Source organism: Squalius cephalus, assembly GCF_949319135.1.
Source record: "Squalius cephalus genome assembly, chromosome: 5".
NCBI classification, from domain to species: Eukaryota; Metazoa; Chordata; class Actinopteri; order Cypriniformes; family Leuciscidae; genus Squalius; species Squalius cephalus.
In genome coordinates this window covers 25,673,039-25,699,089 of record NC_137126.1, presented here as the reverse complement: position 1 = coordinate 25,699,089, position 26,051 = coordinate 25,673,039, and the positions used below count along the sequence as shown (strand labels likewise).

At 38.3% G+C, this 26,051-nt stretch overlaps 2 protein-coding genes across 4 annotated transcripts in view; one reads left to right on the top strand and one right to left on the bottom strand.

Annotated features, from left to right (window-relative positions):
- Positions 1-182: 182 nt before the first annotated feature.
- On the bottom strand, positions 183-20,140 carry zfr (zinc finger RNA binding protein). 2 transcript variants are annotated; one of them, XM_079873185.1, is made up of 20 exons: positions 20,029-20,140; positions 19,729-19,810; positions 16,793-17,075; positions 16,204-16,348; positions 15,720-15,935; positions 12,791-13,029; positions 11,964-12,164; positions 11,357-11,657; positions 11,015-11,208; positions 10,789-10,908; positions 10,529-10,674; positions 10,286-10,448; positions 9,198-9,409; positions 8,964-9,114; positions 8,524-8,665; positions 5,832-5,929; positions 4,879-4,974; positions 2,269-2,380; positions 1,944-2,041; positions 183-1,762 (listed from the first exon to the last, which is right to left on the bottom strand). In XM_079873185.1, exons 1-20 carry the CDS (start codon positions 20,063-20,065, stop codon positions 1,580-1,582), a joined length of 3,219 nt encoding a protein of 1,072 aa, XP_079729311.1. In that variant the 5' UTR covers positions 20,066-20,140; the 3' UTR covers positions 183-1,579. The 2 variants fall into 2 exon arrangements, 1 of the variants encoding a protein (XP_079729311.1); XR_013821426.1 differs by lacking the exon at positions 5,832-5,929.
- Positions 20,141-23,834: 3,694 nt separating this feature from the next.
- Positions 23,835-26,051, top strand: part of sub1b (SUB1 regulator of transcription b) — a 6,476-nt gene continuing 4,259 nt past the window's right edge. The window contains exons 1-3 of one of the 2 annotated variants that reach the window (XM_079873205.1): positions 23,835-23,992; positions 25,411-25,483; positions 25,605-25,724. In XM_079873205.1, the coding sequence (XP_079729331.1) occupies positions 25,415-25,483; positions 25,605-25,724 (189 nt within the window). In that variant the 5' untranslated portion in view covers positions 23,835-23,992; positions 25,411-25,414. The remainder of the gene's footprint in view (positions 23,993-25,410; positions 25,484-25,604; positions 25,725-26,051) is intronic. The other variant, XM_079873204.1, reaches the window with a different exon arrangement.

Here is a 26,051-nt window from a genome sequence, read left to right as displayed (position 1 = left end):
AAGCACCTGTGTGGCAATCTAGAAGTAATACACAAAATGATCTAGATTTGAATCCTTTAATCTGTGAGTAACATTCTGAAATATCAAAGCAAACAAAACCAATAAAGATAAACCAAACTAAAACTTCTGGTTGAATATGATTCTACATGTATTTCAGTTATATTTCATAGAATGTATAATAATTTCAGAAATGTTTTTATTATAAGCATTGTAGTAGTACCTTGACAGTGAATGACAAGCATCAAAGGTTAAGTCTACATCAATCTGCAGTTACAACACAGATATTTCACTTTTGTTCCTCCCGTCAACAAACTCGAACCAGAAATCAAAATTAACAGCAAGCAACTACACATCTATAAACCAGTAAAACAAAATCCATAAAAACAAAACATTAAAAAAAAACAACATTCCTGTGCTTTAAAACCATACAGGCATTTGTTTTGAAGATCTATTGCAAGATTAGATACAGGCTTTTTAAATGATCATATATTAGAGATCATACACTTATATGATCACATTTACAGATACATTTAGGGTTTACAATAATATGAACACAAAACACAGGCAGACCTGGGTCAATTACAAGATCGATAGGAAAAACAAAAAAGTCTTAGACCTTAAAACACTCCAAATGATCACCGTTTGAATACTTCCTTGAGTGAATAACTAATCTGAAATGGGCCTGTAACTCAAGATTCCTTAAATTTTACAATTGGTAGATACTTCTGGTATTTGGCCCAGGTCTGATTTCAACGGTTGGTGTCTTGAGAAATGTGAGAGCTACACCACAGAGGCACAGCTATCAGCAAACTTACAGCCTAACTTCGGGACAAGTGCAGCTTTACATCACTTGCAAGCATATAGAAGGAATGAGGTCCTAGAGAGGTTTCAAGGACATTAGTTAGCCAATGACAAATTTACAAATGGTTAAAAGCCAACCCAGCCTTCAGAATTTACTAGCAATGGAAAATACATGCTTGTATAAATCCACGTCCAGTCAAAGTTATCACATTCATCACAACAGGACGAACCAGTTGCATAAATCAACCATCTTATCTTTGATCTTGCGTTTTTAAGAGGAATGTCTCTAAACAAAATAAATTACGAAAACACCTAAACAATTTATTGCAATGCCAAGGAAGCCATTGTCAAAGTTACTTTACATGTGTAACTGGAAGGATAAGATGGACTTTAAAGAATCTGTTCCACATGGACATAAGTGCGCAGCTCAAACTTCTAGAAATGCCTAGCCTGAAACTCATAAGAGATCCAAATATGGGGAAAGATCACATCCAATGTGCTAAAAGGAGCATGAACTTAGGCTCAACTTCTCTAGATTGTGCGCATCTCCAATCTTTAAACCAAGACACCAGACTAAACAACTGAGATGGGCTAGAGTCTGTGTCAAGGAAATAAAGCCTGGCATTTCCCCAAGTGGCCATAATCGGGTTTTACTAGTTCTTAAAAATATATAATCGGCATGCACAGAGATCAACAGAAATAGCATTTTGTATACCAGGAATAAACAGAATTTGAAACGGGTGCAGGGTGAACAGGGCTAGTTGTACTGTAGTGCACTTCAGAACCCCTCGTAGTCCTTCTTGTCCTTCTTTCCTTCTGCTTCAAATCCATCAGTGCCATCACTGTTATCGCGACGCCTCTTGCGGTTATTTCGTACGTTGAAGCGTGAGTTCATCTGGGGCAGGGGGTCCATACCCAGAACCTTGTGAATCTGACGGAACGCCAGAAGCCTCAAGGCAAACTGTGGAGAAAGCGGCTGGTCAATACACAAACTGAAAAAAATGTATGTACCTCTCGATTAATACGAGACCATAACTGCATGCATAATTATACAATAATTGTCAAAATACATTTAAAAATATTTTTAAATGGAGTCAATGCATGATGAAAATATTCTTCAAAGCAGTTACTGTGTACTCCACCTGAGCGCTTGACGTTATGTCCTCTCTCTGCTGCTCTTCCATGCTAGCCAGTGTATCTGTTGGATTCTTCTCACAGGGGTCTATCAATCCTGGAGCACCTGCATTACAAGGAAAGGCATACAAGCCAGAGAGCATGTTGAATTAAGCACCTAGATTCTCAAGTTGAATTTTTATGCAACAATATGATTAAGCTGTCAGTAAATTAATGCATCCCACATTTTCATTTTATGCAATGGAGAAAAAAAAAAAAGTGATTACATAAAACGACTTAAATTTTCTGACTATCAACATAAAAGCTACAGATATTATCAGAGGGCCCTCTTACCAGACAGCAGAATGCCTGAGGAAATACATTCAAAGACTCGTCGCAGAGCATCTCCAGGGCTCATTGGTCCAGAGGCACTGCTGATGGCCTTCTCCACCAGCAACTCCATAGCCTTGGAAAAGTCAACAGTCACTTAATAAAATCCACAATATCAAACACTTGCTCTTAAAATGGCGTATTAAGCAGCAGTTTACTCATAAGAGGAAGACAGGAGAATGGTCAAATTAAGTAGGACTGAAGTGTAGCATTGTGCTTTTACAACCTCTATAGCAGGGGTGGTGAACGTCAGTCCTGGAGAGCCAGTCCCGCAGTTTTTTGCTCCAACCCTGATAAAAGTTCACCTGCCTGTAGTATTCTAGTAACCCTTCAGACCTCGATTAGCTTGTTCAGGTGTGTTTGATTAGGGAGGAAGCAAAACTCTGCAGTACTGTGGCTCTATAGCAACAGTCTTAGGGATGCTAAATTACAAGTAACAAAGCTACACCAAGGACTGTATAAAGGAGGGAATAAAACTGGGGAGAAACAATCCCTTAAAATATTCAGAACTTAACATGGTGGTTGTAGGAAAGGCCTCACACTACATGGGATAGCTTTCCAAGCTTGCTTTTCAGTAACGTATGAAATCGTGAGTAATGTAGACAGGAACAGATCTATGCATTGTGTTAATGCCAGCGAAACAGGAGTCAACAGCAACTTAGCATTGTGATATGCTGTGTCCATCACTGGAAAAACTACACCATTTTAAAAACACCTGCGGTCATGTTAAAGTGTGGTCACATTTGTCATTAAAATTCATATGAATCCACACAATCAGGATTTTTTGCATGAGGGTTAAAGATTACCACCTGCAGATTTCGCAACTGGTTCAAGTTGGTCACACGGATTCACAGACCTGCTTGGTTTGAAAGGAACTCGTTTATTACACTATTGACAATAGAAAAAAGGACCTTCTTTTACCTGCAAAATTTCACAAATGTGACCATACTTTTAAGCGTCTAATCCCCAACACTGTGTAACTACAGTGAGGAGAACAAGTATTTGATACACTGCCGATTTTGCAGGTTTTCCTACTTACAAAGCATGTAGAAGTCTGTAATTTTTATCATAGGTACTCTTCAACTATGAGTGACGGAATCTAAAACAAAAATCCATAAAATCACATTGTATGATTTTTAAGTAATTAATTTGCATTTTATTGCATGACATAAGAATTTGATCACCTACCAACCAGTAAGAATTCTGGCTCTCACAGACCTGTTAGTTTTTCTTTAAGAAGCCCTCCTGTTCTCCACTCATTACCTGTATTAACTGCACCTGTTTGAACTCGTTACCTGTATAAAAAGACACCTGTCCACACACTCAATCAATTTTATCAGGGATAAAATTGTAGACCTGCACAAGGCTGGGATGGGCTACAGGACAATAGGCAAGCAGCTTGGTGAGAAGGCAACACCTGTTGGCGCAATTATTAGAAAATGGAAGAAGTTCAAGATGACGGTCAATCTCACTCGGTCTGGGGCACCATGCAAGATCTCACCTTGTGGGGCATCAATGATCATGAGGAAGGTGAGGGATCAGCCCAGAACTACACGGCAGGACCTGGTCAATGACCTGAAGAGAGCTGGGACCACCATCTCAAAGAAAACCATTAGTAACACTACGCCGTCATGGATTAAAATCCTGCAGCGCACACAAGGTCCCCCTGCTCAAGCCAGCGCATGTCCAGGCCTGTCTGAAGTTTGCCAATGACCATCTGGATGATCCAGAGGAGGAATGGGAGAAGGTCATGTGGTCTGATGAGACAAAAATAGAGCTTTTTGGTCTAAGCTCCACTCGCCGTGTTTGGAGGAAGGATGAGTACAACCCCAAGAACACCATCCCAACCGTGAAGCATGAGGTGGAAACATCATTCTTTGGGGATGCTTTTCTGCAAAGGGGACAGGACGACTGCACCGTATTGAGGGGAGGATGGATGGGGCCATGTATTGCGAGATCTTGGCCAACAACCTCCTTCCCTCAGCAAGAGCATTGAAGATGGGTCGTGGCTGGGTCTTCCAGCATGACTACGACCCAAAACACACAGCCAGGGCAACTAAGGAGTGGATCCGTAAGAAGCATCTCAAGGTCCTGGAGTGGCCTAGCCAGTCTCCAGACCTGAACCCAATAGAAAATATTTGGAGGGAGCTGAAAGTCCGTATTGCCCAGCGACAGCCCCGAAACCTGAAGGATCTGGAGAAGGTCTGTATGGAGGAGTGGGCCAAAATCCCTGCTGCAGTGTGTGAGCAAACCTGGTCAAGAACTACAGGAAACGTAATTGCAAACAAAGGTTTCTGTACCAAATCTTAAGTTCTGCTTTTCTGATGTATCAAATACTTTTGTCATGCAATAAAATGCAAATTAATTACTTAAATACTTCTGGATTTTTGTTTTAGATTCCGTCAATCACAGTTGAAGAGTACCTATGATAAAAATTACAGACTTCTACATGCTTTGTAAATGGGAAAACCTGCAAAATCAGCAGTGTATCAAATACTTGTTCTCCCCACTGTATGCATGAACGGAGAAAAATGTGCAAATGATCAATGGCCAGGTATTTCTGTCTTTACTCACCCAGCTAGGAAAGGCAGACCAGGTGGGTACTCGCTGACACAGGTCACGCAGTATTCGAATGACAATGACACATGACTGGAGCCCATTAGCCCTAGCCTTCAGTGCAGTGAAGTGAAGTCAAGATTAGTTAATGCACAGGAGTAAAGACATACAACATGGCAGAGTTCAGAGAGAGGTGCAACACTACTGTTCACAATGGAAGCTTTTAACTGGTTTAAAAACAGCTGGACCAATTTACTTTTTTTTAAGCTGCCATTCCCAGCAGTATTTTACCTCACCATTAGTACAAGAGTTCAAAGTTTGCAAGATTCACTTGGAATGACTCCTTGGTAATCTTGTAAACCTTGACCTCAATTGTCAAATACTTCACAAACATATACTTTCATTTTACAAAAGATCAGTTTGCAAGAGTAGTTGCATAGGAACTGAAGCAGTCAAGGAAATCTGCTTTACTTTGCCTGTGTATTTGCGGAGATGGCAACACAGTAAACTAATCAGATATTCCTTTCCTCTCAATCCCTATTCCCAAGAAAAAAAATCATTAACAAAAATAAAGAAAAGAAAAAATAAATAAAAATCACAAAAAAAAACAAAAAACAAATGCTCAACATGAAAGCTCTTATCGATGACACTTTATGCAAAGGTATTCTGCAGCCTTATGGAATCATTTTACATGCTAAGTATTTAATATAAGACTTATGAATAAATGACATGTATGCAAGGATGCTTAATTTGTAAGGATCAAATCAGCTCATATATACAAAAACAAAATGGAAAAGATATAGTATCAATCACCAAATTTTAAACTGCATCCTTGTATCACTTTTTCCTCCCAAAAAAATCAACTTTGAGGTTTAAAATTTAAAAACAAAAGACTAAACAACTTAAATGAACAAATAAAAAGGAATACATCTCATAAGGCTACAAGAAGAAAGTAAAATGATGTTCCGAACCTGGAACCACTTAGCGTGGCGTAGGGCAGCCAGAGCGTCAAGGCATTTTTGCCTGTCCAAGACGTCCGCTGGGTCTTTCACCATACTCGAGGTTACATCTAAAAATGGATCGAATTGTCAAATGGTGGTAAGGAATGGGTGTTTGACCAGGTCAGAGAGACTGCCAAAGAACACATTGCCACACATACCAGTCTGTTCCTGATCATATATATCTTTCAAAATGTAAAAACCTGTATATGTATTTCACATTTCACCCCATATGCAGAATCTTTCAGATCTTTTCAACAACATTATGGATCAGCTACACTTGCCATTGGATGCACTTCTATTTAGTCTGTGATGTGGTGTTGAAAGAAACAGGATAGGAACAGATGAGTCCTGAATTAAAAGGCCTTTTTCAGGGATAGAAGCGGGTGAGAAAACACTAGAGAATGTGGCATAGCGATGTAGGATTTTAATTAGAATAGGAAATGCACTCATGATTTTTTTTGGTACTTTGCATTTAGTGAGCATGACACCTATAATTACTAGCAATATAAATCTCTTGATAAAGATCATATCAGTTATGGCTCATCAAATCAATGCTCTGCAATCCACCATTTGAAATTGATGGGAATATGACAATGCATGAGTTTCAAATGCTAAAATATAGTGAACTAGCCTAAAAGTCGTCATACTGACACAATCCGTAATTGCTACTAATAGCAGATTCACACATTAAAACATCCATCTTATGTAATTTTATATCATATCACATAGGTTTACAAACATTAATTTGGAAAACTCTTCAAATTGTGCCATTTTGCCAACTACGTACCATCCTGTTTATTCCTTATAGTAGAAAAAACCTTTAGGATACATTAATTTGTTGTTTTTTTAATGCTAATAAAATCCAAAAATTGGTTGCTCTAGTTTTCTAGTATCAGATGTGTTGCATATGTGGAATTTTAAACCACAAGTCCAATTTGAATGTATTCGGGAAGTGTACAATTCCCTTATCTCTTGCCATCTTTAACCAGCTGACTTAACAGTTGAGGCTAAAGTTCTTTTTTGCTATGGGCAACAACAAATTGTGGATTCCAATGTCTACATAAGTATTGAGGTTTGAGGTATAATGTTATGAAATAATAATTCCATTGAAAAACAAAGTCACTGTACTGATCCAGAAACATTGGAAAGATAATGGGCTACAAATGGTACCCGATATGTAAATCATGATGATGTAAAACAGGGGTATCAAGGGAGATGTGTAATGTTAACAGCTGATGAGTATTTGTAGCAACCCACTACAGTAACATGGCAATGGTAGGTGTGGCAAAGTGTTTGAAGGTATTCAGGAGGGGGACCTTGGTCAAAAATCCTTCCGGAGCTGGTAGACGTAGCCTCAGATGGGAGACAATTTGCTGAAAATGCAAGGAGGCTTTGGGCTGGACTTGAAAAGCTTTGTATACATGAAGGCAGCAATGCGTGCTGGCAAGAAAATATGAAGCTCCCAGCAAGAGGATTAGGACATCACTGCATGCATACCTGTCATGATTGGGTTTGGAGAACCCCCATTTCTCAATTTATACCGAAGGCTGTAAAACCCCAGGTCCAACCAAAGAATCCTCTATCAAAGCCTTCTTCCCAAAAGCTGACTGATACTCCCCTAAGGAGCCAAACAGGAATGGTGGCATGGCCACAAAGCCTGCATTAAAGACTTTCAGCGACTTCTTACCAACTAATACTCTTCGTTGTAAGGATATAAAAAGACAAACGGGTTATTGGTGGTAAATCTGCTACTTGGGGAAATGTGGCATTTTGTTTAATCATACTTTTTTTTTTTTTCATCTAAAGGAGGAATTAAAGTAACACCTGTTTGAAAGCCAAATTTTGCCATTTATCAAGCTCTATATTTGGATTGCTTCTCTCAGGGGAGCACTTTCATTTTGGAACAGGGGACCTTAGAATGGTGAACATTTTCACCACCAGACGAAAATAAGATTTGTTTCCTGTGGGGACATGGTACACATTCCATTTCTATTCAGGAACTAAATCAGGAATTAAGTTTTGTACAGAATATTACCCCTGAACAAACTCTATGACCCCCTGAGAAAGAAAATGATTTTGCATAGGACACAATCCCCTTGAACACAGGAAACAAAAATGAATCTTACCCGGGACTAACTAGACTTACACAATGCAAACACTTATCATGCTTGTTTTGGGTAGAGCTTCAAGAGCACTGGAAAAGGTGTTACAAAGAGAGGACCCGGAGCACCACTGCCGGCATCGGAGATGGTTGGGTAAAACCTGGCAGTGTTGAACTCGGCTCTAAAGCAACTTGAAGCCACTTGAACTGGCTTCAATCCTGTTATAGTATGAACATTACAGGCTTAAAATGAAATAAAGTATAAATAAAGAGAAAGAGGCACTTTACCTCAATGGGTTAACTTTTAAAGGAAAACTGTAGGTCACTTATGTACGGCCAAGCTCAAGCACATACCAGGTTTAATATTTACTACTTTCAAACCTTTTTTTTTATTTTTTATGAAATGCTCCAAGTCCAAAAGGTGCAAACATAATTGTGCCAGTATTAACATCTACTTCCATCTCCACAGTGCCAACAGATGGGCTCTTTAGGTTATCAAAATCAGCATAAAAATATTAATCTGAAAGGTAGTCGGTTAATGTGAGCAACGTCTTTTCCAACCTCCATCCCGGGGGTTCTCCTCTCGGATGACGGGTGAGGTGAGGGTGATGGTCACTTGCATCTTGGACTCAGTGCAGGAGGTAAGGATAATGGCAGCCTCTTGAACGGAGCCTTTTACCTCGTATTTCTCCGGTGTTACGATCTGAGAAACACATAGGTTAGCAGTGTTGAAAAAGTCAACCATCTATTTAAGATTGGGCAAACCTTGACCTACAATAACAGGTGGTGCAGTTACTCTACATCCTTAAAGGGTTAGTTAGTTCATAATCTTAATTTGTGTTCCAAAGATGAACAAAGGCCTTACGGGTTTGGAACGCCATGAGGGTGAGTAATTAATGACAAATTTCATTTTTGGGGAAACTAACCCTTTGAAGCCTTTGAAATAAATATTGCAGGTAAAAATCTAATATTTTGCGGTTTACATTGCATTGAGCCAGTACCGTGAGCTGTTTAGGGAGATGTTCCACAATGCGTGTGAGCAGATTCTTGGTTGGCTTCTCAGAACAAAGGAGGACCAGGTTGACATGCGTGTCTCCTCGCAGAAGCAGCCCCTTGGCAAGAACACCTACTCGCATCACTCCTTTCAGCACCCTGCAATGCACAAGAGGTCATGTATAGCTTTGGCCTTTTTTTTCCTCTCTGCTTTGAGAAACATTAGAGCACTCTTCTCCCACCTGTCTTTGGGAGGCTCTTTCTTTTCTTTGTCCTCTTCGTTGCCCTTTACAGTTGTATCTTGGTCAGTAATGATGTCAGAGACAAGCTTAAGTGCTCGTTCAGTGATTGATACAATCTTCTGGATGGCCTGGAGCTCATCCTCAGATGGGTAAATAGCTGCATGTTTGGTCATCACATAACGATCATCCGAAGAATCAGGGCGACGTGGAGGCTGCAACAAAAACATGTTATAAACCAAATAAGTTTGACATTTCAGTAATAGATATATGTTTGCAAAATCTGATGATTCTCTCTTAAAAAAACAGAAACGACTAAACATGCAACAAAACTAAATTCACTTCAAAACTGATATACTAGTAAAAAATTAAGCTGTTTAATGCAACTTATTTTAGTCAAGAACTTCCTAATTTTTGATAGGAAAGGGCCATTTGACCATATGGATTGTTTTCAACCAACCAATCCGTTTGTGCAACAAAAAAAAAAAAAAGAAAAAAAAATGAATCTCATTTATCAGTCCCTTAAAGAAATTTGTGGAAATCTGTGTAGACCTTTTTGCAGCCAACTACACTACTAGTCACACGATCCTTCAGAAATCAATTCTAAAATGCTGATTTGGTTCTCAAGAAACTACTTTTTTTCCACAAATATTGAGCAGCAAAACCATTTATAAAATTGATAAGATTAAGAATACGTTTTTTTCTAGAATTCTGAGCAGAAAGTTGAAAGTTGACAAAAAATGGTTTAGTATTTCTCTGTAAAGTAGAACAATGTTAGCAGTGTCACATATAATATTCTTTGAAACCATTTTCTGTTGCCACCTCCCTCTCCCCAGTATACCAGTAAAATTAAATTAATATCATAAACAACTAATGGCTTAATTTAAGGACTACTAGTAGACTAGAACTTTAGTCGGGGGCAGCCCTAAACTTGATAACATTTATTCAGCAGGAGGCATCAAATTTAATTCCTTTAAATATATATATCTTGCACCTTTATAGGTACAATATATCTTGAGTATGTCAAACACAAGCCACATGTGTTGGCAAATCCAGCACATTTTATCTCCATGGCCGTTTTCAGGACTTACCACTGGTCCTTGTGGTTGAGGAATGGGCATCCCAGGCCTCACTCCAAGAAGACCAGGAGGTCCAGGTGGACCCTGTGGATAACCGCCATCAGGCATTCTGCGTCTTTCATCCCAGTGGTGCTCTTCCTCCATACGCCGCCAATACATGTCCTCTTCATAGCGTCTGAGGACAAACATTATATTTAGGACCTCTTAAAATTCTCAAATGTAGATACTGACATAGAGGGAGAAAAAGCATCACACCTCATCTCCATCCTCCAGCGCTCCTCTTCTTCACGTCTTCTCCAATACTCTTCCTTTTGCATCTGCTTCCTCATCTTTTCCTCTTGGATCTTCCTGGCTCGGATGCTAGGTTTCACTTCCACCTGGAGATCTGGGTTCACCTTTTTCTACAATGGTAAAAAACAAACAAATCAGCTACACTGAAATATCACAACCATTTAGATTTTTCTGCATTAATCAAAGAATCACAGCAAACTAATCCCACTAAATCACCCACTAACCTTATACTGCAGTCGATGTCTCCTTCCTTTCAAATGCATTTCCTTGGCATTTGGGTCATTAAAACTGCATTCACACAGTTTGCAGTGGAACCGGATAACCTTTCCTTCATCATTCCTTACCTAAAAAACAAACCAAAAAAACACCTTTGTTTGCACTTGGCTACATGACTTAATTACTTTCATTTCCACATAGGAACTTTTCCTTATAATAATTTTCTTCTGATACCTCCTCTACATAGTCATGTCCGACGGGCTGAACATCACTCTGCAGGGCTGCAAGTGCTGACTGAGGTGACAGAGGGTCAAGCGTTTCATTCTTTCCTTCCGGTGGTGATGCAGACACAGCAGACTGTGCAGTTTTAGCTCCCTCAATCTTGGATTCATCATTTTTAACAGCAGTGGTCTGTAATTTGTTTCCACCTGTTTTGGTCATGCAAAGAAAATAATAGAATTAAATAAAAAAAATAAAAAAAAATACTTATTTACAAAATAAAAATAAATATATATAAAAAAAAAAAAAGTACCATAGGATCAGTCAAAGAACAAATAACATTTGTTCAAGACATACCAACAAAGTTGATCTTGGGTGTGTTGACCTTCTTGACAGTGGTGCTGTTGACCGAGACACTGTTGGGCACTGGACTCTTGCCCTGTGCAGCTGAAGCCATGTTGTTGACCATGCTGCCAGATTTTAAGTAAGAGGCAGAAACAGAGGAAGCAGAGAGGTTGGACGATGTGCTTGTGGAGCTGTTGATGTTGGAGCTGGTAGTCTTATTAGGAGCTGCAGTACTGGAGGTAGAGGACTGGGAAACAACACTGGGCTCGGTGGATGGTATTGGCTTTCCTAGCTTGGTATGCAATTTCACAACCTATAGAAACAGAATGCAATTAGATATTAGGCGGATTTAATAAACATCCCACCCACTTTTTTAAAGAATCCAGTGCTATGAAGCTTTTTACTCATTACAACTTGGCATTACATAATCTAGTATGCTTGTACTAACGCATCATTATTCCCCTTCAAAAAACGTTGTGTTGTACATTGTAACTGACAGACTCCCTAAGAGATCCTCTCTACAACGGAGAGCCAGAATTATACGTGTTCTAAAACAGAGCTGCCAAAAACAGGCTAAAGCAGATTATTAGGTGCTAAAATCAGAAAGTGAGTCATGTACCTTCTGGTGTTTGGCTCCTCTGATGTGTGCGGCGTAGGCATCTGCCCCAGTACAGGACACATCACAGAGCTCACAGCGTAGCTGATTCTGTGTGCCGCGGGCGGAGCTTCCGCCTCCACTGCTGCTACTGCTGCTCTGCGATACTTTCAGCGCGGCTTCTTTCTTTTTGTGCTTCTGACCCTCCAGATGCTCCTTATAGGTCTGAAAAATAGGCGATAAGACATATACAGTAGGTGCCACAATTCATGTAAGTATCTGACCTTTAGTTATGAGTGGTGTGGTTTTCACTTACTACAAACACTGTAAATCTGCTTTGAAAATCTGTATTGTATAAAGCGCTATATAAATAAAGGGGACTTGACTTAATCACATGAAAGATGCTCATTGTGTTTTCGGTGCACTATACGAGGACATGACCATATGAAGTTCACCTCTAGAGCTGCTCAGAGTTAACTCCACAAGCATTTCATTTAAAAACTTGAAATAATTATAATGAAGCTGTTAAGGAATCACAATTTTTCCTCCATGTTTCCTTTTTTAAAGTACACCTCTGCTGTGTAGTTTGACAAAAAAATAAACAAACAATTAACTTCGCACACCTGCAAGTACTTATGATAATTTTCAAATCCCAATGCAATAAACTAGAAAAAGACAGTTTATGCTTTTGATGACTGAAAGAAAATGAATTAAATTTGAAAATGGTTCGATAAATTTATGGAACAAAGAATTAAGGAAAAAATTAAAACCAATTTAAGGCACCTACACATTTTACACATGAAACAAGCACAAACAACAAAAAAAAACATTCATTAATTATAATAAAATACCTGTGGTCCAGCACAACTGATCTTGCAGACATCACAGTAGTGTATCTGTGGTGGTTTAGGGGGCTGTTTCGGTTTGAGTGTTTTGTTCTGGAAGGGAGTTTTCTTTGTAAAAGTGCTGCCGGTCCATGCGGCAGTGGCTGCTGCAGCGACGGCCGCCTGTTTCTGCTGCTGTTGCTGCTGTTGATAGTAGGAGGAAGCAGCGGAATACACTGCAGCTTCATAGCCAGAGTATGACGTTCCTGAATATACAAAGAGTAACAATTATTGGCAACAGCACAACTGGAGATTGATAGGATTGCAATGTAATTTTGAAATTTAAATCTATAAAACTAGATATGGTGGCTCAACTGGTAGCGCATGACACTAGCAATACCAAGTTCATGGGTTTGGGGTTGATACAGTATTAAAACATACGGACGGGTGTGGAGAGGGAAGCCTCGTCAATGAACGCTACTCAAAATTAGGCTGGAATCAAATTTAAGAGTATAACTGGAGAGCAAGATGCATGAAAAATTACTTATGCTTGTACTTACACTTTAGAGTGTACTAGAAAAGGCATTTTACTTCATTCAGTTGGATTTTAATCAAGCATTTGGCTGAAGTTGCTACTCATCCTTTAAAGGGGTCCTATTATGCCCTTTTACGAAGTCTTGATTTTGTTTTTGGGGTGTACTAGAATGTTTTCATGCTTGATTGTTGAAATTTTTTTTACATTACTACATTATCACATATTACATAAAGCTCCTCTCCATCTCCAGTCTGGATGAACGCATCGTTTTTGATGAAGCCTTCGAAAAACGAAATGTGCTGTGATTGGTTAACTGGCCCAGTGTGTTGTGATTGGCATCGCTGAGTAGGGCTGTCACGATTCCTCGATTTAATTGGAGTACTCGTTTTAAAAAAAAAAAAATCCTCGATTGCAATTTATCTGTGCTGACTATCTGACAAAATACCAGAAGTGGCGCATTCTATGGACGAGAATCCATGAATCTAATTATTAGACTGTTTTCCAAGGCTGCACGATATATTAAAATAGTGCATAACAGTGATATATTGTGAACTCCTAGGCTGTTGAACCCTCAGTGCATGTTTAAGTGCATACAAAGACTGTGACTAAATTAAATTACATGCAGGTCACACGAGTCTCAGAGTTCACAGTAAATGCTGCCCCACATAAACTCAGTCTCTATAGTATTGGGTATGTTTCGGTTTCCAATAACATACATTTGGTAAAAAATATAATGTCTGACGAGCTTTGGGTTTTACTATCGTCATTTACATTTGTGGAGATTGTCTTAAACTTCATATCTGCATGCTGCGAGTTTGGATTGCTTATAAATTCATCTGAGAACGCAACGTGCGGCATCTCATCAAATTTGTAATGCAAATCATTTATAAACCTACGCCAAAACAGGATAATACGTAGTCAATATCCTTCTAAGCCGATGTCCTTTAAGTATTTTAGCAGTGTTGTTCAATAAAACCATACGTTTACTTGCTTCTGATACTTTATTTGAACCAATTATTATAGTTGCATTGTTATATGCATTTTAAAGGCTATTGTTCACCTTAGGTTAGGGGTGTAATGGTTCACAAAATTCACAGTTCAGTACAATACAGCAAAAAGAAAGAAATGCCAAAGAAATTGCCTTGATTTTTAAAAAAATATATATTTATTAAAACTAACATCATAAAGTATGATCTTTTTTTACTTGAACAATGATGGAGCTATACTTGAACATCTTCTGTGGTGTCTTAGCAGCGCATTCAGAAAGATGAGAATGTCCTCCAAATGCTGCGGGGATAGTTTGTAGTGTGTGTGTTTCTCCTTGTTTTCGTCTAGTTCCACTTATTGACACGCTGGGGTGATGTCAGTGTAAATGAGTTGACATGTTTGAAGTATTCCCACTGATGTAGCCTATTGTCAAGTAAAGGACTCCAGACTTTTGAAAATTTTAGACGGACAAGCAGAAAATTTAGGGGCACACCTGAAATCAACCTGCAGCGCAGTTATTCACATTTTCCACCATTTTGACTATTACTGACAAATACCTTGTAATAAATAGACTTAACTTACAGAAATGACCATGGGTAGTTTTATTTTAAGTTTGCAAGGCTCCACATTATGAATAAAAATGCTGCCCTCAAATGTTAATGTTGAAATAATAATTCAAAAGCATAAAATTTTTTTTTATTTTATTTATTTATTTATATTTATATATATATAAAAAATTTAATAACGGAGAAAGTTGAATGCTTCTCACTAGATCTCACAGCAAAGTTATCATTTCTGTGGCGAATTCAAATGCCTTCTTTAATGGATCACTTAGCACGGTGTAGTAACAGTGTCGCTTGATCAAGATCGGCTCAATTTGCACTAACATTGGTCCAAACTGATAAACGGTCCGTGAAGCACAAATGAGTAGCGCAGTTTCGTTCTGCTTTCATTATGTTTGCCATTTGATGTTGGGTGGTCACACCAGCGCAACTGCTAACAAAATATTGGTCCGCACCAGCAGGGAAAAAAAACAACAAATAAAACGCATCATTCTATTTGTTAATTTGTTTTTAGACTTGCCATTGTGTTTATAATTTGTAGTTTTGTTTTTGGATTTGTTATTGTGTTTTCATTATTGCGATTTGTTTTGCACCTCTCGGCCACCGTATCGTTCAGTTTGTAATGCGTAAAGAACGGTTCAATATGAATACGTGTATTGTTACACCCCTACCTTAGGTCTATTTTTAATAAATAAAAAAAAAACACTATCCAATTACTCGTCAAAATAATCAACCGATAACTATATCACCAAAATAGTTGTTGGTGACAATCCTAAATGAGAAATTGGGTGTCTCCAGGGGTCAGTATACATTTCATAATATCAGATCAACAACCCACAAATGCCTTTGAATTGAAGCATGATATTCTTACCAGAGTATGTGACTGCATTGGTGCTGTAGGTGGGACTCTGAGAATATGATGGGACTACAGAGGCAGCTGCAGCCGGCTGTACGGCAGAGGACACTGGGTAAATGGAGAAGGTTGAGGTGGCAGGGCTGGGGGTGGCTGGCTTTATAGTTGTAACCTGACGCGTTTGCTGGGTCTGGGTGTAAGGAGTGGCGCCTTGGCTGTATCCAGTTTTAGGTGCTAGAGGGAGGAGTAAAACAAAGTTGTAAAGGATATTTTGCAATGCAGATCATTTAAAGGGTGACCTGAAGAAGATTATTGATTTTATTCTGTGCCCTCAGATAGCATTGGAAAAATAATTATAAAATAAACTCAATGTTAAAGCTTTTATGGAACACGAAGGCTTTTCACATTTGGAAATAAACTGATAGGAGAGAATTTACAAAGATAAAAACAGAACTATGAAAATATTTCTTTCCATTTAAATGCCAAGATGTGTCCAGCGTACCGGTCTGATAGTAGGATTCGGCCACAGTCTGTTGTGGCTGGGCTGCAGCAGCAGCCACAGCAGGTGTAGCTACAGGTTGCTGGTAGTATTGTTTACTGTCATATGCTACAGCCGGAGCTGTGGAACGCACATATGAATAGGAGTCCTGCAACAGTAAAGGGACATGGACAAGTGTTTTTAAAAGTTATGCTCCACAAGGCTACATTTATTTGATCAAATACAGTAAACCTATTTTAATTTTAAATAACTTTTCTATTTTAAATTGTATTTTATTCCCATTATGACACAGCTGAATTTTCAGCAGCCATTACTCCAGTCCTCAGTGTCAACACAGTTGTGCTGCTTAATATTTTTTTGAAAACAGTAATACTTTCAAGATTCTTTGATGAATAGAATGTTCAAAAGAGCTGAAATGGAAATCTTTTGTAACATTGCAAGTGTCATTACTGTCAATTTTGATCAATGTAATGAATCCTTTCAGGATAAAACCAATAATAGATTTTATTTTTAATCTTGCTGACAAACTTTTGAACAGTAATGTACTAAAGTAGAACTAAAAGTAAAAAGCAAATTTGCTCCTTTCTTTTACCTGGTAGTTTTGTGAGGTGACCGGAGGTGGTGGTGGGGGTACCTCCTGCTGTCTCTGCGCATACCCGTAATCCGTGGCAGCGTGGGCTGGCTGGTATCCTGCATAAGCAGCAGCAGTAGCCGCAGCTGCTACAGCGACTGGTGCAGGCCTAGCAACAGCAACCGTGGCGGCTGTAGGGGCGTATGCTGCCGCTACAGTGTGCGCCGCCACCGGTGCTTGATGCACAGTATAGCTGGCCACTGTAGTGGGATGGGTGTATGCTACCCCAGCGGCCGGCTGCTGACTGCAGAGGAGAGGACCAGAGTCTTGGATGACAACACTGACAGCTTATAGTCTACCAACTTACCAACGTCTGTGCTGAACTAAAGCATGTGCAATTATTTAATATAAAATTAACAATTGCAATTAATATCTATAAGACATAAGGGTAGCTGACAAAATACACTTGGGAAGTTGACACGAGATCTAAAATGCAAGGATTAATTATACATGCATATGTAAAAAACAACAAAAAACAAAAAAAAAGGTATTTAAATGACAAGAAAAACTTTAGAATTCTGTAGATATGATATTTTGAGATGTTCACATTAGCATTCAACTTGCTCCATAACATTTTCCCCCAGTTTCACAGAGAAGGCTTAAAGTCAGCATGAAACGGAAGTTGAGATTGTCATTTTTTCCTTGTTGTGACGTATATCCGAGTGAAACGGCTTCTGAAATTAGAAAAAAAAGAAAAAAAAAAAAAAAGAAAAAAAAGTAGGGCGGGGCTTGATTTCGTCCTTCGGGAATTGATTGGATCGTTGGAGGTTGGGCGTTGCAAACAAAATGGAGGCAGATTTGAGTGCCAGTTTACATTCAGATGTGGAGGATTTCTCTCCACCGGACTCCACCGTTACCCTCCCATGAAGGATTTTTAATTGAGGAGCCTGGCAACGAGAACGAGGACGAGCAGCTAAATTTTCAGGCAGGAATCAGCCTATATTTATATGAAACGAGACAGACACCGATAGCCGCACCCTCATCGGCTCTGGCCGCACCCTTTCGCCATGGCACGTGACCGAAAGAGAAGAGAGGGTAATGTATTTGATTAAAGATTATAAGGGTACATGAATTTAAAAAAAATAATAATGAAGTGCACAGATAAATAATTTATAATAAACACTACAATATTACATATAAAAAAGAAGATTTGTCAAATTTGATTTCATGCCGACTTTAAGTCTAGTCCTAGAGTAAAAAGCATTATTTGAGCGGTCTTAACTGAAAGCAACATGTCTGAAAGAGTTTACATATCGTAAAATATGTCAGTGCCATTGTTTTTTCTCAAGATGCACACCAGTAATGTTTTTTTCTAAGACACGTTTATAGAAGCTACTTAAATGCCCTAATTGAACTAAGGCCTAATACTGACTTGGACTAAGCCCTGTCTGTGAAACCGGGCCATTATATTGGCGATTAATTCATAATAGCCTTTTCTGATAGCTGGACTTAATGCACCAAATCCATTGGCTTGACAGAAGATACATGTAGAAGATCAAATCAGTGGATTAAATGATTTAGTGCAGCATTTTCTTGATAAAAGGCAGACAAAATGTCACCCGAATACTAATTCTCTCTTGCTCTAATCGTCAATCGGTCTAAAAGCTGAAATCACACATCTCGAGCTATAACACACCATACACCAAAGGCATCTAAAATCTAGGCATCTAGAAGAGCTAAATTAATCAACTTGTCTAACCCAAGTATAAACTGCAACTATTTCCAAAATGTCAAGCCATCAAGCTCAATGTAATAGCAAACACTAAGGCCTTGGAAAACTGGTCAGAAATATGATCCAGCTTATGAGAAATAAATCATCAACACATGGAGCAGTGACAAAACACCTAAACAGGAATAGTATATTTACTCTTAAAAACAAGTAACTGAAAAATGAAAAAAACTCAACCTAGGCCTACTAAACCCTTTAAAAAGTGGATCAGGACAGGAGTGACATTCAAAGGGTCCTTGAGGCGCAAGACATCGCCCTTCGGAAGCACACACAACATTTATAATTTATTCGGCTAAATCTTAAATTTTAGTTTAACGACGATAAAGTGTCAAATCAGTTTTTGTAATAGCGTGGCGCGACCACATAAAATTGCCTTTTGCGCTCCCGTCTTAAACACTTGTGTAAAGAAAAGCGCTGAGCTGGACGCGCATGCGCAGAGCTGCTCTAGTGCAGAGCTGGAGGAGAGATGACTGACAGCTGCAGTCTACTTCATTTTGGCTGCTCGGACTAAACTCAGTTTATCTAAACAAGTGAATATCAGAATGAGTTCACAACAGTGTTAATATCCAAAAAAACGTCGCGTGTTGCAGATAAACTCAGAGATAGGAGTCGTGTCTGTTCATGGGGCAAACCAGTCTGAAGGGATTAACGTAAACAAGTATTACTGAACCTCGGCCAAAAGTTTCAAACCAAAAATGTTACATTTATAACTAAAATGTACAGATATTATATTATAACACCCGTTTATTTTAAACTATGATGACCGGTTTAAATTGTGCACCTGCTGGTCACAACACCGAATGTTAATATAAAAAAATAGCTTTAAATTATACAGCGGTATTATAACCTCTTATTTGTAGTTTGTCCAGTAATTACATTTTTCCCTATAATGCTCCCCAGAATAAAAAATTTAAACGCGTCTCCCTATAAAAATAAAAGACAAATATCACACTATAGTATATATAAACATGGGTATGTAAAATGCGTGTGAGAATGCATTATTTTCTCTCCAGCCGTTTATCTCGAGGCATAAAGCATAGCCAATCGCCTCCCTCCCCTACCCCCACCTCCACCCAAATCCAGCAACAAAGGCAGCGGGGACAAATCCCACCATTACTGTACCATCACCACCATCAGCGCAATCCCCATTAAACATCGTGGCCCTTACCTGTACTGGGCCGCCGCACCGTGGGTAAATCCAAAGTAGTTGCCGGTGGCCATTTTGGCATCTTCACCAAGCCGGCTGGGCACTGAAAAAGAGACAGATTCATGGAGGGTAAGCGACTGTGTGAAATGGCAACCATGATGAAGAGCCGTATCATGCGGAGGAAGAAAACACGCAGGAAACTACGACGACAGAAAGCCGACGATCCCCGCACAACCGTAACATGATCCCAAACACATCCGCTCCCTTTTTGAAACGCGCACTGATATCTCAATGTGCTTTTAAAAACACAATTTTACTCACCATAGGTGAAGGAGACTACTGGACATATGGGAATCATTGGTTTCCTATTCTCTAACGAACTCTGACTCGTAACCCTGCCTTTTTATATGAGAAGGTCGTACCAGGATATGGCGCTTACCGCTCATGCGCGTTGGGTCTTGCGATAGATGGGAAGTGTAGTTTTTCTTAAATCCAGTTTCAAGGTCGTTGACTACAATTTGTTATTCTGCCTTCACGTGCAATCGGAAGTTTCCTACTTCCTACTTCTGAAGTCGTGATTACACATTTTGACTTGAGAGGACGCAAACTAGTATTTACGATAATTCCGAGCATGTAAATGGCATTAAACAAAACATCTATGATTTTTGATTCGGAAGTGATAGGAAGCAAACGAAACGAAAAATGGGCCATTCTACAGAGTTGGAGCAAACTGCTGTCCCACAACCAAAAAACACATTTAAAAAGCATTTAAGTATTCAAATTCTAGATGTTTACTAAGATCCTTTTTATTATCTATTGAATCCCACAATTGATATAAATATAAATTGATATAAATTGGTAGGTGGCTGTCCCGAACCCTAACCCCTAAATTTCAACTTGTGAAAATGATATTGAAAAGTTTTTTTTTAATTTTTTCCATTGTTGTTTTTAAAAATATCTTTTTGATTTCTTTTAAAAAGTCAAGTAAAAAATAATAATATTAATAATAATATTTTATTTTTAAATCATGAAATTTTAAGTAAAAAAAATGTATCCCGCATTTTCATGTCACTACCGAAACAGTGTGTGTTTTAGTACATTGGCTGAGACTGATTTTAACCACATCCCTACATTTTTGATCAGGAAATAGTCTCTCATAGCCTCTCTTTCGTTGTAGATAGGTACCATCATTTTGAGGGAAATGTGTTAAAAAGTCTGAAAATCTGTGTGTAACTTTAAGGAACATCACTACCAAACACCTTTTTCTTTCTTTTTTTTTGCAATTAAGCAAACTTTTTTGGATGTTATTCCATGTACAAGATGTATTTTGTGTTATTGTTATGAGTGAGGGATTCACTCAACCAATTATTTAAAAAAAATACCGAGCTGATTAAATATGTATGAAAATTGCTCTCTCTGTAGACAGAATACGAAGGTAGCCAACAAAAAGGCTTGTATTGCATGCATGCCAACAAACAGGAAAGAGTGTTTAAAGCTATAGCATGAAACAGAAGTTGTGATAGTGTTTTCTTTCCTACTGTGATGTATATCCAAGAGAAACGGCTTAAACAAGAAAAAAAAATTGGGTGGGACTTGATTTTGTCCATTAGGAATTGATTGGATGGTTGTGGTTTGCTATTGCTGTGATCTCATGTGAGTGACAGGTTGTCTCGCCCTCACGCCAGTGAACACACCATCAGAGAAGAGCATGCGTTCAGGAAAAGTCCCTTTCATGCAAGCCATTTCACTCTCCGGCCATCTTTGAAATGCCTTTCAGGGAGTTCAGTCATGCAAGTAAAGCTCCTCTTTGAATGGAGAAATATCAAATTCTCCAAAGCTGTTCACCAAGCTTACGATTAAATTTCATATTTGAAATCTGACAACAACAGTATCATAAATCTGATTTCATTCAAATAGCGTTAAAAAGCTTATTTTTAATGCTGGAGCAGCTAATGCGCATGTTCAGTCCTAAGCGCGCATCTCAGAACACTGACTGTTTTTATAGCATCCGGAACTTCTGACAGCAGCCGCAGTGACGCGATGACTTTATCAATCGGCGATTGGCGATTGGGACTTATTCCGCCAAATTGTTGCACTTACACCCATTCGAAGGCTGTCTCCATTTTCGAGACCGCTGGTCCAATGTGGCTGTAATGTATAAATTTGTTTTTAATTGATAATTAAATTGTTTAATTAAAGTTTGTACATACTTTCCATGACAGGGTTCGAGATAAATCTTTTCATCTTAGGCTACTGTAGCTGCCATTTTGCTAGGTTTTAAATAATTAAACAGCAAGCACAAACTATGCAAAAGCGGCAGCACTTTCCGGCACACCCAGTGTCCAAATTCGCTCACTTGTTTTCATTCACTCTCTTAAGAGAACTTTATTAGTGGACTAATGTAGGGAATAGTGAATGAGGGTATGGGGGCGATTGCGGACACTCAAACCTTCGGACATTCAAATGGGTCCTCCAAATGCATCCTTCCTTCGTTAGGGCATGACAGATGGATCCTTCGCGGCCTTGCCAGGATTCAATGCGCGCAAGTGACGAGAAGATGTTTTGAGAGAAAATGCCGAATTACACTTTTAAATGGAAGTATTGGGTTTCAACTTACTCAAATATCTAATGATTCAAATTTAAATAAAAAAATCCCCCAAAAAACAAGAACAATCCTCTCTAGGCTAGACTGTCCCATTCAACAATGCTCGGTCCGACCTTCGCAGCCTTCGAAAGATGCAGCCTCTGAACTGGGGCACAGCTATATAAAGTCTTTAGTTCAGGGCAAGCCATGTCATAATTGCATTTTTACAAGAAGACAACACGTGACATTCTACCGTTCATGGCCTCAGACTCCTAATTATGTGTTTCTATGGCAACACTATCAAAGCCAATATGAATCTGCAGCAGTCAGGAGGTGCAGCAGTCATTCCCAGTTTACAAGTTGTAATAACGAGTTCTACGAGGACGTGAGCGCTTTTTACAATCTCATAATTATGACATGGTGTGAATGCATCTAGATGTCATTGCAAGCTGAAGGGGAAGATTTCAAGGGCACGTGAATAAGACAAATCATTTATAATAAATACTTATATCCATAAATATAATAATAATAAAAAAATATTTCATGGTGACTTTAAGCATTGAAAGTGTATCCCCACACATAACATAAGAGTTATAAAACCCAGATTTGTTATTTTCCCACCATAATCCAACTTCTGGGTATGACTTTTATAACAGCCGAACAATCATAGCAAAATAAATTATGAGTTTCATCAACAGCATTACTTTAAAACTCTCTCGCCTTCTTGTGAGAGACATTGACAAACGTCCAAGTGTGGTGAGAAATCGATTACCCCCCCCCCCCCCCCCCCCAGGAATCGGGTCTCCTTTAGGATGCCCGAGTGATCCCATTGGTTCAACTGACTTTTGATGGTCTTTTATAGCAAAATAATAGTATTTTTAGCACCTGCATTACAAATTCTGCAGAATTACATTAGGCTATGATCTATATTGTTTGAAATGCGTTACAATGACCATTAATGTCTTTTAAATTACATGGTTCATATACTAGCATATAACAGAAGCTATAGGTTGTGAAATCAAGCATTTCTCGTTCTTACTGTTTTTTAGTTAGCTTATGTACTAGTCTATCATAGCATATACCCGATTAGTCTGCTATCTTAGCTTATATTAGGTATGTTTTTTGCTTCCAATTTAGTTTCCAATTACATGTTTCAAATTAATGATATTTGTATGTAAAAGCATTATATATTTATGAAAAAAATTATTATATGCTAGTAGTATTATATACTATACCACATTACAATTGTTGTGTAAAATTAATATTAAATTACTTAGCATTACATAGTACGTTGCAACAATCCTTATATTAAAAAAAAAATTGTTAGGCATGGTTGTTTTCCAGTTTGTTTTATTGTACAATACACAGGCATTCGTTTTATATTTCAAGCACGTTGTTTGTGCACTTAATGTAGCCTAATAAACATCATACAATAGTTAAATAGGTAATGATTAGTCGAGACACCGTGACAACAACTTTTTTTCAGGCATTACCGCCTGGGTCCTAAAGGAGACCCAATTCCTGGGGCGGGGGGAGCATGGGAGGACTCGATTTCTCATGACACCGGTCTGAAGGATCAATGAGAACTACATTTCCCACAATGCCCTCTAAGACGTTATTAGCCTTTTGGTTGGTTCTCGATTCCTCGACTTCCCGCCGCTAAGCGTGACTGACTGTTACAACCCACTGCACTACGTAAACGTAAGTCCTATTCAATTAATATAAAAGCGAATAGTAAACCGTCACTTTTAGATATGCACTTGATAAATGAACGCACAAACATGAAAAATGATATAAAGACCAATCATACAAAAACGGCATGTGTCATTCAGGGCCTATTTTTCCACCTTAGATTTGGGATGCAAGGCCCTTGATCAGCCCCGCTATACTCGCCGGTGTTTGAACTACAGCAGTTAGTCTTGTTTGAACAAACCCAATAAAGCAATTTGATGTCGTCCGTCCCCGTATGTGAAAGCAAATCGCTGAAGCGAAGGCATTATTGATCGGGGAAGCCTCAACTCTCTCTTGCTTCATCTTGGATCACCAAGATGACAATCCTCTCGAAATTACTCTGCGATCGGCGAAACGGAAGGGATGCGCAGCTATAGTTCTGACAGCTTTTAAAAATCTATGCAAAATTCAAGTAACGTTAGGCTAGATTAAGAAACATTGAAAATCGTGTCTCTATGGCGCATGTTAGAGCTAGGAAATGTGTGTTGCATGCACTGATCTATATAGATCAGTGGTTGCATGTGGTTTTAGAATGTTTACTTCAGTACTTTTTAAGAACCAATATTGGTCGACTCGTTAAAATAAACCTCATATTCCCATAGTAATAATGCAAACCCTGGGAATATCAGTGAATCTTATGATTGGATTCCAGGTCAGAGAAGGTCTCGAAATTCAATAAAATCTTTAAAAATCTCAAGAAACTGTTTACAGTGCCTGCCCTCAGATTTCACCCATTACAATATGATTATTAATAGTTAGTAGTTGAACCATTACTATTAATAAGTAAACATTTTAAATAATTTGGTGTCAGATAAATTATCTGTATAGTAATCACTTGTGATTTTTTTTTTTTTTTTTTTTTTTTTTTTGTTGCATAGAAGCAACATTGTGTAACACTTGTGCAGTGATGACAAATTATATAGATATATGGCATTTGTTGTTATTTCATGATTTTTGTATTATTTTAATGAACCTTTTTTCTAGCATTTCTTTACGTTTAAATTAAATTTTGGTTGGAAGGCAATTAGAAGATAATTCCATTAAGTTCTGTAATGTTAATATAGCAGGTAGTATAAAGCACATGTTTTCACACCACGGGCCCATTTGGTGAATAGAGATTATATATATTATAAAACAGGGGTTCTCACACCTTTGACTAATGAATTTACACAGATTCTTTAAATGTTTGTGACTGTTGGATAAGGATATAAAAAATAATTATTTTGTTGAGATTGCTTTTCATTAAAGCTGATTAAGCCTTGGAACATGTATATTGACAACAGAAATGTCCATGGTTTTTAAGATGATTGTTAGGTTCTTTAAGTGGCCATATGGGGGCAGTGTTGTTGAATAATGTTTACATAAAAATGATTCTTGTTTGTGTTCAGCAGCATGCCTAAGACTAAAGAAGTGCTGTCTTCCTCTTCTGGCAGTGATTCAGACAGTGATACAGAAACAAAGGTATGAACATGGATTTACACGAATGCATCACAATTAATGTAGCCTTTGCAGTTGGAAACTATATATAGTAATTTTTAGTTCTGATTTAGTTCTTAAATGTGTGTCCTTATTTTCACCAAAGGCCAAAAGAAAGAAGGCCAGCGCTCCTGAGAAGCCTGCAAAAAAGCAGAAAAGCGGAGAGACCTCCAAACCGAGCGGCTCTGCTAAGAGTGACAGAAACAGTGATGATAACATGTTCCAGGTTGAGATTTTTTTTATTATTATTATTTTATTAATATACTTTATCTCACTTATTACAAAACTACTTTGCAAGTATGGGTGTAAATCGTCACTGGTCTCATGATTGAATTTGATTATAATGATCAAGTCAACGATTCGATTCAATATGTTGTGTCAATATTGCAAGTAAATAAATACATGGGCATGTAATACTGATTTGACTTGAATTATCTTACTCCCAGTTAGCAATAGTGTAATACAATATAGAAATCTGTGCTAGCAAAAATATATATATTTTTACAAACAATTTATGTATTATTGATCTGTAATGCAGACTTACTTTTTCTAT

What these genes read in the sequence shown, in the direction of transcription:
- zfr (XM_079873185.1), bottom strand. Translation starts at nt 20,065, where the DNA reads ATGATTCCCATATGTCCAGTAGTCTCCTTCACCTATG. An exon ending in GACATCGACTGCAGTATAAG is followed by an intron (nt 10,675 to 10,788) that starts GTTAGTGGGTGA and finishes TTACCATTGTAG; the next exon opens with AAAAAGGTGAACCCAGATCT. An exon ending in CTCAACCACAAGGACCAGTG is followed by an intron (nt 9,410 to 10,285) that starts GTAAGTCCTGAA and finishes TTTTTGTTGCAG; the next exon opens with CCTCCACGTCGCCCTGATTC.